We start from the raw sequence: 16,737 nt of genomic DNA on the forward strand, positions 1-16,737 counted from the left end.
ATTATTAAAAAGAACACAATACATATTTTAGATTTTGAAAATCAAGCGCACACAAAATATATTTTGAAAAAACTCCGAAACACTATAAATTTTCCTAAACTTTGATTTCAATTTCTATATATAAAATGGAGGCCTAAGAATGCTTCCCCATGAATTGAGGAGAGAAGCAAGGAGAGAGGTAAAAAAAACTTCTCCTTAATTATGGGAAAATCAATGTTATTTTAATGATAATCAATTAAATGAGCATAAATACTATTAGGAACAACAAAAAGCGAGAAAAGAGGTAAAATAATGAAAAGTAACGACTAAACACCAATTAAATGTGCATAAATACTATTAGGAACAACAAAAAGTGATAAAAAAAAAGATAAAATAATGAAAAGTAACGGCTAAGCAATTGAACAATCATAATCATAATCATATAATTAAGATAAATGTATTACAAAATACTGAAGTGTTTTAGAAGCTGTCACATCTGCTTTTGTATGGCTCAAACTCTTGTCACATGTAATAAAATAAAATCAAATTAAATTGAAGTTGTGTTAAGAAACGTTTTCAATCATCACGCTTTTTCCGTCTCATGTGATCAACCATATGTTACAATTCAATAATGTCATGTTATATATCGCAGTGCTATTATCTTGCTATCGAATATACTCGCATTATAATTAAAATCTTTATAAAGTGTATTGTACTTCAAACTTGGCTACTTTTAAAAACCTTTTAGTTTTACCTTTTAGTCGAGTGAACAAATGGGGACACATATTTTCGCTTTGTTGACGCTACTGAATACTCAGGTTTAGAATGTGATTCATCATTTGCCCATTTACTACCATGCATAGAATGTTGTCCATACACATGTTCTTGGTGACCTTTGCGCAAACAAGAATTGCTATTACTTTGAGCATATTTTTTCCTTATGCATCAAATTTATCGCTCCCTCTTAGAAAATTATTTCTTAGCACACTAACAAAAATGTATTGTAGTTATTTGTTCATCTCACAATTATCTCCATTTTCTACAATTCAAACTCTGTTGTTCATCATGGTAACAAAGTACCGAAAAATTATCAAAAATTTTTATTTTTCAAATTAATTATGTGCTGCGGGAAGCGCGAGCATGCAACTAGTTTCATTAAACAATCGAAGCTTTAGTTACGTTTTAAAAACATCGTCAAAAAAGCATAAATTCTTTAATTTCTCGATTCTATTTTATTCTCTAATCACAACACTAATTGAAACAAGACAATCTTACGAGCACTAACAAAGTTTTTCTATGATATCATGATAAAAGAGGTTTGCATCTTCTCTCATTCTTTTCTACACTATGATTATTAAAAGGCTTGAGGAAAAAAAATGGAGCCACATATCAAAATCATGAACTAGACGGAGTTAAAAATCTTCGACTTCTTTTTTTAGTCAAAGTAATCCACGGAACGATAGTTCAATTGATTATATCTCGACTTAAGGTGGATGATACTAAAATCGAGAGTTCGAACCAACTGAGATTATTTTCCTAGATTTTCCTATTGCATGGGCTGCCCACTTCCGGGGAGGAGTTAAAAGCCTCATTTTCTCCCGCACGGATATTTACATTCATCAAATCACTATAAGAGAAAGTGTAGGTGTAGGAGTTGCTGCTACCAAGTGGCTGTGCAAAGCAAAAGATCCTCCATAGAAGAAACTAAAATAAGCTAAACCTTGGTTACAGATAAAGATTTGCCACTTTGATCAGTGGTATACCACTTTCAATTTTCTATCAGCATCCACAAAATCAAAACCTCACAAACCATTAATGGAGAAATCACATACAATATATTATGATGACAAGCTTGATCACAATAAGGCATTGGACTCCACATCATCTTCCATCTCACGGACGGATTGAAGGGGACCACTTCCTAATATGAAACCACTTTCAGAGAGATTATTAGGAGGACCATTTCCGAATAAACATACTTGAGGCTCGATCTGGTTCAAGCGATTACACTCATCGTCTGATAGAGACCAACTGAAGATGTCGATGTTTTTCCTTATTCGATCAGGCTTCAAGCTACAAGGCAAGACACTAGTTCCTCTGTGCAGTCCCCACCGTAGTATAACCTACAACAGATCAAACCACAATAACCCATAAATTTACATTACAAGCAACAGATGAGACTTATCTTTTAGTGGAGGACAAGAACATGTACAAATACAATTAGTTGGATCTTTCTTTTTCATTTGCTGTGCTGCTTATAAGAAGAGAAGATGAATGAATGACAAATGATAGTTATGATGCATAAAAATCTAAGCAATACACACAAAACACAAGTTTCACATTAAACGAAGCATCAATCATACTGTTGTGTTACATTATTTCTTGAGAGAATGCAGCTGGAGTTGAGTGGACATTCATTTAACAATGAAAGGGTCAGCATCTGGAAAAAGAAATGAAAATAAAAAGCAAGCTTTTGTTAGCAATGGAAGCTCCAAATTTTGATCATGGGATTTGGGGTAGGAACTTGGAATATATGGTAACTCATGGGTAGATTACACTTGCACATGATCATAGGATTTGGGGTCGGGACTTAATATATGGTGACTCATGGGTAGATTACAGTTACACGTGATCATAGGATTTCAGGTAGGGACTTGGATGTTGGAACATACGGTGACTCATGAGTAGATTACTAAAATCAGTTTATACTTTATACTATGCTTAGACAAACGATTAACATAATATGTTTATAAGAGACTAAATAGAGAGGTTAAAAAATGATTGAAGATACAAGTTATAAGCTTTGGTACACCGAAGAATATAAACGTAAAAAATGGGGCCTTGAAAATTATATTCGTCAGAAAACTTACTCTATACATTTTTGGGTCAGGTACAGGAATTGTTAAGAAATAATTCGTGGTAATCTACTAAATGGATTTTTTTTGCAGTTTGTTCCTGTCTAAAGCTTTTCAATCAATACTTAGTGTCTACATCCTTTTTATTATTTCAAGGCCTCACTAATACGAGTGAAACCTAGTATGGAAAACGTAGTTATAGAAGGACACATATGGACATGTAAAAAAATATTGTGCAGGTTTTGATGAGCGGAAAACATAGTTATAGAAGGACACATATGGACATGTAAAAAAATATTGTGCAGGTTTTGATGAGCGTCCACGACAATACAGTTCAGGGGAAAAAAAGAAGAAGGCAAAGCCATTCTAAAATTTTTCATTTCTTAAAGATGGTGTCTAGTTAATACTTGGCTTAGGAGGAAGTATCAGTATCACATTGATTACACTTGACATAATATTATCAAATATATTTAGTCCAACATGATGCATTGTAAGTACTGCAAAGCAATCCCGTCAAAATGCTGACCACACAACATAGGATAGGGGCCAGTAGAAGGTCGCATTAAGGAGTGACAAAGAACAAGTAGAATTCTTATGGCATTTGCATTAGTTTTTGGCACTAGTAGGAGACAGTCTGACAGCCTTAGACAAGAACTTCTTAAGAAAGCTAGATGCGACTTGGGTTGAGGATGCAAACTCCATATAGGAGAGGATGGTGGTTTGTTTCAAAAAAGTAGCTAGTGATATTTTTAGGGAGTCTCTAAGGGTCCAATTAAGATGCTAAAGCAGCTGCAGGGACACAAAGAAAACTAGACTGAAAGCCACATAATTGTAAAACCAAGGAAAGCTAAGAGACTGGCAAACTAACAAAAGGATGAGGAAAAAGATATTACAAAACTAATTCAAATGCAGGAAAAGAAAAGTTGAAACTTAAAAATGTTTTTAGAAATTAACATACGTAGAGGAGCTATTTCTATAGGCTGCTCAATAGAGAATATTAGGAGAACCTACGAAAGTTTAAGTTTTGAGATAAGAATTATATGTTGGCAAAATGTATATTTGTAATTCAAATTAAGGAGATTTTGAAGAAAGTTAAGGTGGTTAAATATGAAGGAATAGATGAAACTCCTGTTGTGGTGTGGAGATATTTGGGGAAGAGAGACATAATGTACTAACCGATCCCTTTAATCAAATTGCAAAGACTACCGCAGTACTCAAATTAATTGAATTGCAGGCATCAGTACACCATTGCAATACTCAAATCGAAAATATCTAATCTAATCTCCTCTAGTTTCGCACGATCTAAAATTCATCTTGTATTCTTCTAAATGTATTCTATCAAAGAGAGGTCTAAGTACTAACAAAACAATCTATATGATATACAAATCAATTTAGTACAAAACTTGGTTCCCTTCGCCAAAATTTCAAAATGGAAAACAAGGCAAACTCTGTTCAAAAATGATTAAATAAAAAATTAAATTAAACATCAGCAAATTCTATGATAAGCACAAAGAGGCATACATTTAACAATTATGCATGACATTTGTATTCAGAAAGAGAGTTCAGACATATGCAAGTGAATAATATGGCAACATGTACGACTCCTGGCACTTGTGGGGTACATAAAATTAGGACTTCATTCGCAACAACAGAGCAACCTTATTGTTGTGCCGCCGACTATCAAGTATAAAGGAAATTTTGTGACTAGAATATACTACCTCCAGCTTTTTCTTTAAAGCTAATAACACAACAGGCAGGCACACCTCATATGTACGATGAATGCTAAGCAGTCCTGTTGTTCCAGCAGAACCAAGTACAGTAAAGTGGCATCCATCACAAGATGGGAGGACACATTTCTTGTTAGGGGCTTGGAGTCTCTTGGAAAGGTAGAAGAGTAGACTGGGTGAAGCCAATGCCTACTGGGCTCCAATAAGCGGAATGTGTGGCATACAACTTCAAGATTGGTACACGAGACTAAACCATGGATGGCTCTAATGCATCTTATTAAGGACTGTGACGGACCTGACGGTGAAGCCAATTGAATAGGGGTTTTATTGGCTAGGATGGCTGAAATAGTGCAACTGGCATTGGTATTGCGTCTGTCAAATTCCTCAATTTCAAAGTAGACATAGCATATAGGATCTAGATATTAACAAGACTCAGACGTGAGAGACATATTCATGGACATATATAACAGAAGAATCCAGCATTGCTAATGAAGTCCTTAGCTGATAGGCGTTTATACAATATACTAATGATATGCTACTGGAGTATGTTTTGGGGTGCGGAAGACCTATGGACTGGAGATGTGATGGCTTAAGATACGGTATACTACAATTTTTTCCAAAGATCCAAGAATTCCAGTAAATTATATACCACCAGAAAATAAGCAGTATCAGAGATATTGCACTTCTAAAGCATGGTTTGTAAGCTCCTACACATCCTCCATTCTCAAAAACCTAATGAAGCATTATTGTTCAGATAAGAACAGGAAATGTATCCAAGTAGCTAGCTCTATCACTGGCAGAAAAGGAACTCTGATGATATTCAAAAGAATATACTGTATATAATGGATAATATATAAGAAATTATCAGAAAGAAAACTGAGTTGAAATACCTGTTCAGGCGTCTTTTTGTGTATGTCCGCTATCTCTGAAACAATGGACAATTTCAGCATTGGTCCATGTACCGATCTTGATCTTCTAAATGATATGCAAGGAGTTCCAGGTTCATCTTCCCCAGATCCACTATCAGATGGTCCAGGACTTGAAGTAGGTACTCCTAAAGGTGTGTGCGCAGATACATGAATACCTTTCATTTGACAGAACTTTACTAGTTCATCCTGCCTCCAAAAGGGATGTAACTCAACCTGAAAGATACAATAATCACGAACCTCAAATTCGTGGCTAAAACATCATAAGACAATTACTAAAATTCATGGCCAAAACATTTGAATAAAATATTTGCTATAAGATGACGAGAGAAAAATGCTCTATTCTTAACAAAATTATTTGGTAGCAATATGATGACAAGAGAGAACATGCTCTATTATTAACAAAATTACAGGTCAGACAAGATGGAAAGTAGGGAACTTACAAAACAAAGCCTTCAAAAGCTACAGTTTACTTCCATTAAAATACAGCAATCCATTGAAGAAATAACTAGAGATGGTTCATGTTATTGAGCAAATATGGTAGAAGACCCATAGCTAGATCACAGAAAAGAAATACATATTTATGAAGAGCTCAATTACATGCAATCTTAACTCGAAATGTTGAGAAGTTCACGTTTAACATCAAGTATTTATCTATAATTATTAGTGGGTAGAATTAATTTCATGAGAAGGAGCACTAGTAACAAACTAACAACAAATAGCCACAAATCCTGACAAAGATCCTACCTTCATCAAATATCACTCCTAGTGGAGGTCTGTGTGTCTGTAATCACTTCCCCAAAGATGCCTTAGCATAATAAATACAATAGTGCTACCTAGGATAAGTTGAGGGAGAAAAGTAAAGTGCATGTAGATGTATGCAACAAAAAATGAACAAACTTGAAACGTAAGCAGTAATCAAGGTGTTCTGGTCCGTACAACCTAAGCTTCGTTAGCTAAGTAGCTATATAATGATAAGTAACTGCAAGTATGTCATAATTACACTATGCCACGATTTCATTATTCATGTTCCTACTAACTACATTCCTGCTTGTTCTTAGTTGAGCTCCCTATTTAAGACTAATTACTAATTAGGGAGGTTCATTTTTACCCAAAACCGAATACCTCAGTCATGGCAGCCAAAAGAAGTTCCAGCCATACACTCAAAAAGATAAAAGACGTTCAAACCATGAGCACCTTAGTAAACCGGTAGTTTAGAATTTAGATAGATCAAATGGTATGTTTGCGAAATAGACCTATGTGCTTTGCTATCAAAATAGACCTGTGTTGGTACTCCACAATGAATTGAATAGCACCTTCCAACACATTGTGCTGTATAAAAGAGAAGGGTATGATGTAGAAAACCTTGTATAAGCTAAAAAGGTTACCACGTTGATTGTGTTATCTAGTGATACAAATTTACCAGCCTTCATAGCAGCAATGTACATAAAGCAAATAGACTTCCATATATAATGAAAATCAGTATCAAGACAGAAAGATTGAAGGACGTCCCCAGCATCTATCCGCTGATGGAGACGGCATTTTTCAAAATCAATCAAACGCATGAGGCAGTTCAATATGTAAGATAAAAAAACTGAAATACAACAAGAATGAACACAATGAAGCCAACCTGATTGACAGCTGGTACAATTTTTGCAAATTTAAGCAATTCTTTCAACTGTTGAACACTGAAATTGCTAACACCAATTGCTTTAACCAAACCTGAATCAATTAGACCTTCCATAGCTTTCCATGCTTTCTTCAAACGACTAAGAAATTGTCTATACTCACGCCCTGACTTTGAAGGAGGGTCAGTTGCATCCCCAAATGCAGAGATCTCAGGCCAATGCATCAAATATAGATCAAGGTATGTGACTCCAAGATTCTTAAGGGAAACTCTAACATAATTCTCAATCTTATTGAGTGAATTCATGGTACAATACAGCTTAGAAGTCAAGAAAGCATCCTCCCTCTTCAATGAACTTTGAAATGCTTCAGCCAGTGCTTCCCCAACTTCAATCTCATTCCCATAAAGATGTGCACAATCTATGTGACGATAGCCGACAGACAAGGCCGTCCTAACAGCTTCAACACAAAGGTCACCGCCACTCTGCCATGTTCCCAGCCCAATGGCAGGGATCTTGGCTCCTGTGTTCAACACAAAGCAATTCCCTGGACTGCAAGACTTTTCTTTCATCTCCTTAACCTGATAGAATCCTAATGAGTAATGACCCAGATATCATAAATCGCGGCTATGGCAAAATTCCAACTATCTAGCTCTGGCAGCAGGGTTGTGTGGAATTCAACAAAACACAGTAAACCAAAAACAACACGAGAGTATAAATGTGATTTCCAATGCTTTCGAACACCTAGTAATCAAAGACCCAATTCAAAGACACGAGCTTTAACAATTGAAAGTACGCACAAACTGTGTATGCGAATTTGTCTGACTGAAATCCAACGGCAGTGAAGGCCAATAAAACAAGCCATCAACAACACGTTGCTCTCAACACAAAACTGCACGACTCTCACATCAAATAATCAAACTTGTAATTCACAGAAAAAACCCACCAATGACCAAACCAATACGTCGTTTATTATACTTCGCATATGCAAATAGAATAATGCACAGCCAGTATTGTATTCAATCGGGGGTTGTAGTCAACAAAAAGAAAAAACCCACCCAAAAAAAAAAATCAGAGGCTTCGCTGTAAAATCAATCCCAATCTCTCTTTCTCTGTCTAGAAAAGGATGCAATGGACAAAAAGAGTAAGAGCCCAATATGTAGGGAACACAAATGTGCTGTAAGAGAAATTTGGGTTATTGACAAAAAAAGTTTTCAAGTCATACACCTAACAACAAAGACCAAGCGTCGCCTGGACCCCACCCACCACCTACCAAGGGTACTACTACGTTCCCAAAGGAGACACCTGTTCCAACTCGCATCTATGTTATTTTTCTCGCCAAACTGACAGTAAGGGCAACTGTAAGAGCAATTGCAATGGGAATAATTTGTTGGGCGAGTAAAAATCAAGATTAGATCTCATCTCTATTACATAAAAGTAAAATCAAACACATATCTCAATACAGTCACATCAACAAAACACATCTTACAATGTAACCACATCAATAAAACACAAATTCCTATACATTTTTCCTTTCCACCCAACATGAAGGCTAACAAATTCTCATGTCCTCCATGATGTCTGTCCACAATAAAACTATACTAAAACACAATCTTCTAATACAACCACACCAACAAAACACATCCCCTAATACAATCACATCAGCAAAACACAAAACCTCATACATATTTGTTGACGCAGACAAAATAACACTATTGCAAGTGCTTTAATGGTATCCTATTTGTTGGGCCAACAAAAATATTGGCCCGATTCCATCTCTATTACACAAAAAATCAAGCAAATCACGTCTCTCAATACAGTCACATAACAAAACACATCTCTCAATACAGCCACATCAACAAACACAAATTTATATACATTATTTCTTCACATCCAACATGGAGGACAACAACATTATTTCATACCTCCATGTTGTGCCCAATAAAACTACATCAAAACATACAATCACAATACAGCCACATCAGCAAAACACATCTCTCAATACAATTATATCAGCAAAACACATTTTTCAATACAATTACATCAACAAAAGACAATATCTTTGTTGACCCAACAACAATTTACCATTACAAATCTCTAAATTAGTAATATTTTTCTTTTTATTTTTTCCCTTTTTTTAAACAAATGAACAGATTTGCCATAACGGTAAATAGTGGAAATTACATTTGTTCCATCGACATTGAGCTGCAAATTATCTTGAGTATGTCCAACGACATTGAGCTGCAAATTATTCCATCGTAATTAGTACTGGCCCCGCCTTTTAGGAGCAAAGCCCACACGCCATCTAATGAGAAACTCAAACTCAGAGAAAACTCCAGGGAATCAATGATAAAATAGCAAATATATGGGTATGTAACATATCTGCAACCATAGTAATAAAAGGAACTCTGCTAGTTTGGTTGTTCATGGGAAAAAGAAAAAGAAATCGATGGCATGGGAATGGGCATGAGATTATTGACAAATGTGAATGAGAATGATCATTACAATGAATGTGTTTGGTTGCATCAATAATTAATATAGTAATGATGGATTACAACATTCGATATGTTGGATATATGTGAGAATGGAATGGGAATGAAGTTTTTATTAACCTTAGTACCCTCATGCAAGGGAATGGGCATTCATGGAGTTACCAGGAAAAATGGTCATTACAGCACTCTCTGTAGTTTGAAGTGACTATTAACTACGATTACAATGGCCAACTTTATTACCAAACATTTGCATTGTAATATATCATAGTCAATTACATTCCTTGATCAAAGGACATACCAAATATGCGATAAGTGACGTGGCGGTTAAGACAGAAAGACTGAGAAAGGATAGTCAAAGGACCATCTACCCGGAGGTAGACTAGTAAGGAGACATGTCAATACCCTCATTAGGATGTAGGCCAAGGTAGCATAATTATGGAAAAGAGGTACTAATCTATTAATTATCAAGAGGTGGTGTGGAATTTACACCACTACCCACAATTATGGAAAAGAGGTTACATCACCTCCTACTATTATCAATAACTATGAAGGAGTTCTGGGATAGATACTTCACTACCCCACTACCATAACATTAAGATGTTATCAGTTTTCTCTCTTTTAGCGTACAATTTTACAACTACAAACAATTAATACTAAAGAACATCTCTATTACAATGTTATGGTATATAAGACCTTCGAGGTATACAGACAAAGGGGATTGGTCTCCACGTGGATTTAGGCATGATCGAGTAAGACCATGACACATAACTATAAAGCAAAAGACAATATGGTGTTTCCACAAAAAGTATTGGGGTATAATTGGAACTCATGTGTCATTTATGTAAATTTTCTCCATCTCTCCTCCATTCTTCGTTGCGCGTTCCCCGTGTTTTTCAGGAAGGGTTTCGCAAGTTTTTTGTGAAACTGATCAAAACAACCATTCCATGTTTTCATTTTTGGTTCTTGAAAACAAAATGTGAGTAACAATTTTACAAAACAATTTCATGAAAAATGGCTACTAGATGAGTTTTTACATCCTTTTTTATTTTCAAATACAGAAAACAGTTTTTAAAGTTATAATCAAACACACCCAACTCTCTCTACTATTACTCTCAATTTCTCTATGAATTTTGTCTAACTTACGCATTAGAGAGTCCCCCGCCCAAAGAAAATTATTTGACATCTATTATCTGTGGTTGTAGGTCTCATTTTTGGTTTCTGCGATGCTTTGGAAGCGTCATAACTGACTAAATAAACGGCGCTTATCGTGTTGGCAAAGACCAATCCTGTTGTCGAGATCACGGCGGTTACTAACGTTTAGAAGCGTCGTAAATTGATTACTTCAGCGACGTTTACGTAAAAGCGTTGCGACATCATTCGCGACACCAGTATTAACGACACTTGTACGACACTTACCAAAGCGACAACAACATCCTTTTACATCACTTTTCGGTTACTCACTATGCTTTTAATGCGCTATGAAAGACATCACTGTTGTAGTGACATTTGACCGAAAAATTAAGGCTGACATGTATTGTGATAATTTTTTTCTTCACAACCACATTGAAAAAAGGAATCAATCAATCAATCCTTGAAGGAAAAATTATATATTCCATTCCAATTGTTTTACGTATACCAAGCAATGAAATGTACTTTATCATGGAAATGAAGCATTCCCTTCTCGAGTCAAAGGACTAACCAAACAATCTTCTTATAGTCTCAGAGAACTGAAACCGGAATCAGAATAAAATAATGGTAAAAATTTTGGCTTCTTTATCCTTGCATATTTAATTGACCATGGGACTTAAACCTCTTAGTGTATACATACATGTGTATAATTGTGTTCTCATAACAGTTTTACAATTACCAGATTGGTTTCGATTTTTCTGCTGTATCAACCTGTTATTGATGGTGGTTTGTTTGGTAGAGAAGTGTATTATGCTTTAAAATACGTGATGACTTAAAACATCAAAAGGAAGCACTAAGGCAGAAATTCAGAGTCTTATTGAATTCAGAGTAAGGCAGAGGAGGTTCCAATCTACCACCACCCAAAACAAAAAAAAGGAAAAAGCATGACAAATATAAGACCCTCTTTGAAAAACCATAGAATCTGACTCTTCTTCAACTGCCACCAATTTCATTCTCATCCTTCAAAAGCTCCCAAATTCACCATCTTAGCTTTGCTGGGAAGTACTGGAATAATAAGAGTAACTATATGTGTTACACAGTAACCATTGCAATTAGTTAGAGAAGAAAAGTTATAAGTTAACTCCTTTGGCGTATTTACCTTTTCGATGAGGGAAAGGTAATAAGGCTTCACTTCCTCAACATCAATTCGGACTTTGCTCTTGCTATAAAGATCGTACTTGCTGCAATCAATAAGTTTGTATTATTATTATTAAGTTCTTTGGCAACGCAAAAAGACAAAGTACTAAGAATAATCTATCTGAATATTTTACTTGAATGTTTTCAGCCACTTGAGATTCTCAACATCTTCTTCATTCATCAAGTGCCTATAAGCTCCTGCCCTATGTAAAGCTGCAAAAAGAAGCAACATGCTCAGAAGATCATTGACGTTGATATATTCATCAACATCAACATCAACATCAATATCATTTAAGTGGTTACTTACCATAAAAGGAATGATATCGCATAATAAAAAGTCCCGCTGAAGGAAGAGTGGTCTTGTTATCCTTGGCAACCTGAAGAAATGGCACACAAATATGAGTTTCTGGGGCAGTTCCTCGACTGAAAATTCATATACAAAGGAATGTGAAGGAATGCAAAATTACCAAGTACATGTAGTCATCGTGACCGAAAGACATCAGCACATTGTCAAGTCCGCAACCCTCAGAATACACTCCATATTTTGTGTTATAAGCAGGGTTATTGTAGTCTGGATTTTCCTTGAAGTACTGTCAAAACATTCCCAATAATATTAATGAGAAACGCTACACTAACTGAAGATGTTGGATATCTAGGGTTGATTTTAATCATGTTGTTAATTGAGATGAATGACCTTGTGGTGAACAATTGACCCATCAAAGGCGCACCCAACAGGATATGTGTCACCTGTAGAAACAATCTTAATCAATAAGTGATTGACATTAGACATAGAGAACAATCACACAATTAGTCTTTAAAAAAAATCGCATGATCAAGAACTCACTTTCCTGACAGCATAATCTGCAGTATATATGGAGATAACATTACCTACAACGGCCCATTGTGGAAGTTCGCCAAAAGCAGGATGAAGAAGAACTTTTCCAAGATCTAAAACCGATTAAGAAACAATTTTTAACTACTTTCCATTTCAAATAGTACAATCATATACTAAAAATTTAGTAAAAAGAAACATAAATTAATGGAATTACCATGGATAAGGCCAGTCAAATGTAGCCAGTCTTCGTTGGGGTAGTCTTTTCTAATGGCCTCAGCTGTCTGAAGCAAGTGCTCAGTCTGGGGTTCATCCAAATCAGGATCACTCTCATCAACAAATTCATTGAGAAGCTCACAGCATTCCCAAATGCTCATTTCCACCCTATTCAATTTCCCATACTCCTCTCTCATCCTCTTCACCTGAATTAATTAATTAAACATAAACTTCAACATGACTAACACACATATTAAAACACTTCAATATATGGATATAATCAGCACGAAAAAAAAAACCTTGCTTACAAAGTCATAGGTCTGGTTAATGTGATTGACTCGGTAGAAACCCTCAACGAGGTCACGCCTCTCACTCTCTGCATCATAATCCCTGTCAATGGTAAAAAAAAAAAAACAGTTAAACAACTTATGTGCACAAGGACCTTACCCCTTACCCCCACATGAGACGTGGAGAAGCTTTTCCAGGAATTGAACCGACGACGTCTAGATTGCACCCTTGCAACTCTACCAATGGGCATAATCCTTTTCAATGATTTTTGCAATTTCCATCAGTTGTAGATCAGAACATAAATGGAACAGAATTCTTCAACCACCATGAAAGTAGAGCAATCATGCAAAAATAGTGCAAGACAGTAAGTAGTATAGGCCAGGCCCAAAGGGCTAAAAGGGAACTCTAATTCAATTAATAGGCCTGCATTTTCAAACAAAGGCACAAAGCTGAGTAGGTTTTTCTGGAGGCCCTAAAGAATCTTTAGGTTGGGCCTGACCCATTTCCCACCCAGCCCATTACCTATAATAGTTTTTTTTTTATCAGCCATTATCGATAATATTGAAATTTCAAATATAGGGTAAATTACACTTTGGTTTTCTTTCTTTTTTTGCTTCAAATTAAAATAAATGTAACCAGGTCATGGATATCTCAGCTTGATATGAAAAGTTAATACCTATTTTTTAGGAAAAAAAACATTCAATGAAACGTAGTCCATTAACCTAAAATTGAATGGCATAAGCAGATTAAGAAAAACTAAAATTCTTTTAATGATAATAAGAAGAAGAGCAATAATTATAATTTATTATTAGATCGATCGACAATGATGGATGCAGGATTATTAACCTAAAAGTGTGACCGAAGGCATTGGAGTCTGGCACTGCAAATCCGGCGTCCAACACCAGCTCACTCTCCTCGCATGCGACCTTCTTCTCCTCAATTTCAACTCCTGCACACAAAAAACAAACAAATCAAAATTAAATCAAATAAACTCCTCAGAATAATACTAAAAAAAACTCGAAATTAAGAGACAAAAAAGGTACCAAATGCAGGATCGTCGACGAGGATAGTCATCCTGAATCGCACAGACGGAGAACGAAAGAAACAGAGAAAAGAAAGACAAGTATAATAAGAGGAGGAGATGGTAGTGATGATCGCACATGATTTTTGGGGAAGTATTTATAGTAGCTGGATAGAGTCCTTCACTGAGAATTCCAAGTGTCGGAGCCCTTATCATATTTTCCTTCCAAGGACTCCTCACAAATCCTTCCCTGAAAATTCTGATTTTCTTCTCTCTTGTTATAACAATCTTTATTTTTTTTTAAAAAAAAATGCCAGTAGGAATTTAATACGTATATGACACTCATCACATGCACATTAAATTCTGTGCATACACCTCAACAATTGGAATAACTAAAATCCCAACTGTTGGGATTTTTATTTTTTTCGGATACTAAATCTAAACCAACACAAGTGACAAGTAGGAATGAAAAAAAAAAGAAAAAAAAAACGTTATGGGTTGTTTCCGGAACGAACAACAGCGCATATATTTATAAAATATTTTAATAGGGATTAAATTTTGAGATTTATTCAATTAATCAAATTTGGATTGATTTAAATTCAGATAAATAAATTAGATAATAATCTAATTCAGATTAGAGTTTAGACAAATAAATAGAATAAGATTTATGTATTTAGATTTACACTTCATTTTAATTCAGACAAAAAAATTTTATTTTGATCCATATAACTTATATTTGAATTTCATCTAATTCAATTCGAATAAATTCAGTGACTGGGATAATTGTGTCACACTGCTGACAAGACACCTTTGGCGCATTAGCTGTGAACCACAATGATACATATTTATCTTGTTCCGTCAGTACCGCATCAGCTCCACCGTTGATCATTTGATTTAACTTCTTATGGGCCCCACCTGACGTAGCATTTAAATTTGAGAAGGATTGTTGTACTTTGTACATATGTTTGTACAGTCCTTTCGGGCCGTATTAGGCGAACTAGCCTCCACAATTTGCTGCTTCTTTTTTTTCTTTTTTTGAAAAATCATGAATGTTTTTTTATTGAAAAATGATATACATCCACAAAAATTGGTATCCATAAATTCTATAATCTATATGGCATATCAAGTAAGCATGTCACATAGATTTTTTTATTAAAACCCTAAAGATGAGGAGAGGTTTCCCTCCTCTCTCTCATAAAATTTTTTAGATGGTACTTTTTTTTATTGTACTTTTCTATTTTTTACTTTTTTGCTTATCTCTCTAACACACATTTTACCTTTTAGCTTTGTATTTTTTCACAATGGATTATTACATTGTGCATGTGGCAATGTATTTAGCCCAACAGATTATTTACATTATGGTTTTGATAGTGTGTTTTTCTTAGTTGATTATTACACTGTGTATTCGATAGTGTATTTATCTCAGACGCGTATTATAGAGCACAATTGACAGTGTATTTATGCTAACACTATATTGTTTACAAAAGAAATCTTGTATTTTATGTCATTTTCACAGCGTAATAAGCTTAATAAATGATTACCATTATTCACCACAATTATAATTACATTGGTATTCATGACAATGTAATAACACACCGTAATGTTACATAACCAAAAAAAAGGTGAAGAAGCAAGATTGACACCTAAATCAAGACCCCAAAACTGGTGACCATCATAAACCAACAAAAGAGTAACCAAATCACCCACTAAAAAACCAATAAACCCAACAAGCAGATGGAATAAAACATGAAGCTCAACTCTTGAGATAAAACGAAAACGAAATCAACACTAGAATCAGTTGCTCCTCAGCTAGGGGAGTTCGCTGGTGGTGTCGGATTGTCAAGCCGACACCGAAATTAGTTGGATTGGTATTTTTTGTTCGCGGTTGCCTTCAACTTCACGGTAGATTTTCGACAAAACTAGTAACGGTTGACAGTGAATGGTGACTAGGCTTTGCTCCTGTTAGCCAGACGCTTCTTGTGGCATCAACGGTGGTCCGATTGGTGGTCGGACAGAGGAGATCCATTGGTGGTCGTGAGAGAGGGAGAGAGGATGTTGTTGGAGAGAGAGATAGAGGAGATGGAGAGTGAGAGAGGAGAGAGAGAGAAAGAGATAAAGAGAGTAGAAAGAGAATATTATGTTTTGTTTTAATATTTGATTTTTTGAAATTTGAAATTTTTATTTATTTGAAATGTTACTTTGTCATCATTTGACATAACATGCCATGTCATTATGGAGAGTTTATGGATACTATTCCTATGGATGACTATCACTACTAGTTTTTACTAGATTTATGAATCCAACTATATATTTGTTATCTTAAATAACATTATATATACAAAACATAAAATTTATATTCAACAAACTAAAATTTTCATTTTTTTTTCACATTCAATTTAATTTGTATTTGGAATAAAAAATATATTATTAAACTCGTAAATCGGATCAACA

The 16,737-nt window shown here is 35.1% G+C and overlaps 2 protein-coding genes across 4 annotated transcripts; both read right to left on the reverse strand.

Annotated features, from left to right (window-relative positions):
* Positions 1-1,651: 1,651 nt before the first annotated feature.
* Positions 1,652-8,235, reverse strand: LOC119985623 (aldo-keto reductase family 4 member C10-like). Its single transcript, XM_038829914.1, has 3 exons — positions 7,118-8,235; positions 5,452-5,703; positions 1,652-2,102 (listed from the first exon to the last, which is right to left on the reverse strand). Exons 1-3 carry the CDS (start codon positions 7,682-7,684, stop codon positions 1,836-1,838), a joined length of 1,086 nt encoding a protein of 361 aa, XP_038685842.1. The 5' UTR covers positions 7,685-8,235; the 3' UTR covers positions 1,652-1,835.
* Positions 8,236-11,586: 3,351 nt separating this feature from the next.
* Positions 11,587-14,566, reverse strand: LOC119995194 (inositol oxygenase 1). 3 transcript variants are annotated; one of them, XM_038841616.1, is made up of 12 exons: positions 14,309-14,566; positions 14,112-14,214; positions 13,425-13,519; positions 13,286-13,353; positions 12,979-13,183; positions 12,818-12,877; positions 12,624-12,676; positions 12,397-12,519; positions 12,237-12,306; positions 12,064-12,142; positions 11,892-11,973; positions 11,587-11,797 (listed from the first exon to the last, which is right to left on the reverse strand). In XM_038841616.1, the coding sequence occupies exons 1-12, from the start codon at positions 14,337-14,339 to the stop codon at positions 11,771-11,773; spliced, it is 996 nt and encodes a 331-aa protein (XP_038697544.1). In that variant the 5' UTR covers positions 14,340-14,566; the 3' UTR covers positions 11,587-11,770. The 3 variants fall into 3 exon arrangements, with proteins under 3 accessions (XP_038697544.1, XP_038697545.1, XP_038697546.1); XM_038841617.1 differs by lacking the exon at positions 13,425-13,519 and having other exon boundaries at positions 13,286-13,367; positions 14,309-14,562; XM_038841618.1 differs by lacking the exon at positions 14,309-14,566 and having other exon boundaries at positions 13,425-13,580.
* Between the last annotated feature and the right edge of the window lie 2,171 nt (positions 14,567-16,737).

The sequence above is a fragment of the Tripterygium wilfordii genome, chromosome 3 (genome assembly GCF_013401445.1).
Source record: "Tripterygium wilfordii isolate XIE 37 chromosome 3, ASM1340144v1, whole genome shotgun sequence".
Classification (NCBI taxonomy): Eukaryota; Viridiplantae; Streptophyta; class Magnoliopsida; order Celastrales; family Celastraceae; genus Tripterygium; species Tripterygium wilfordii.

What these genes read in the sequence shown, in the direction of transcription:
- LOC119985623 (XM_038829914.1), bottom strand. Translation starts at nt 7,684, where the DNA reads ATGAAAGAAAAGTCTTGCAGTCCAGGGAATTGCTTTGTGTTGAACACA. An exon ending in TTGTACCAGCTGTCAATCAG is followed by an intron (nt 5,704 to 7,117) that starts GTTGGCTTCATT and finishes TGTATCTTTCAG; the next exon opens with GTTGAGTTACATCCCTTTTG. An exon ending in ACAAAAAGACGCCTGAACAG is followed by an intron (nt 2,103 to 5,451) that starts GTATTTCAACTC and finishes GATCTGTTGTAG; the next exon opens with GTTATACTACGGTGGGGACT.
- LOC119995194 (XM_038841616.1), bottom strand. Translation starts at nt 14,339, where the DNA reads ATGACTATCCTCGTCGACGATCCTGCATTTG. An exon ending in GCCTTCGGTCACACTTTTAG is followed by an intron (nt 13,520 to 14,111) that starts GTTAATAATCCT and finishes ATCATTGAAAAG; the next exon opens with GATTATGCCCATTGGTAGAG. An exon ending in GTCTCATGTGGGGGTAAGGG is followed by an intron (nt 13,354 to 13,424) that starts GTAAGGTCCTTG and finishes ATTATGATGCAG; the next exon opens with AGAGTGAGAGGCGTGACCTC.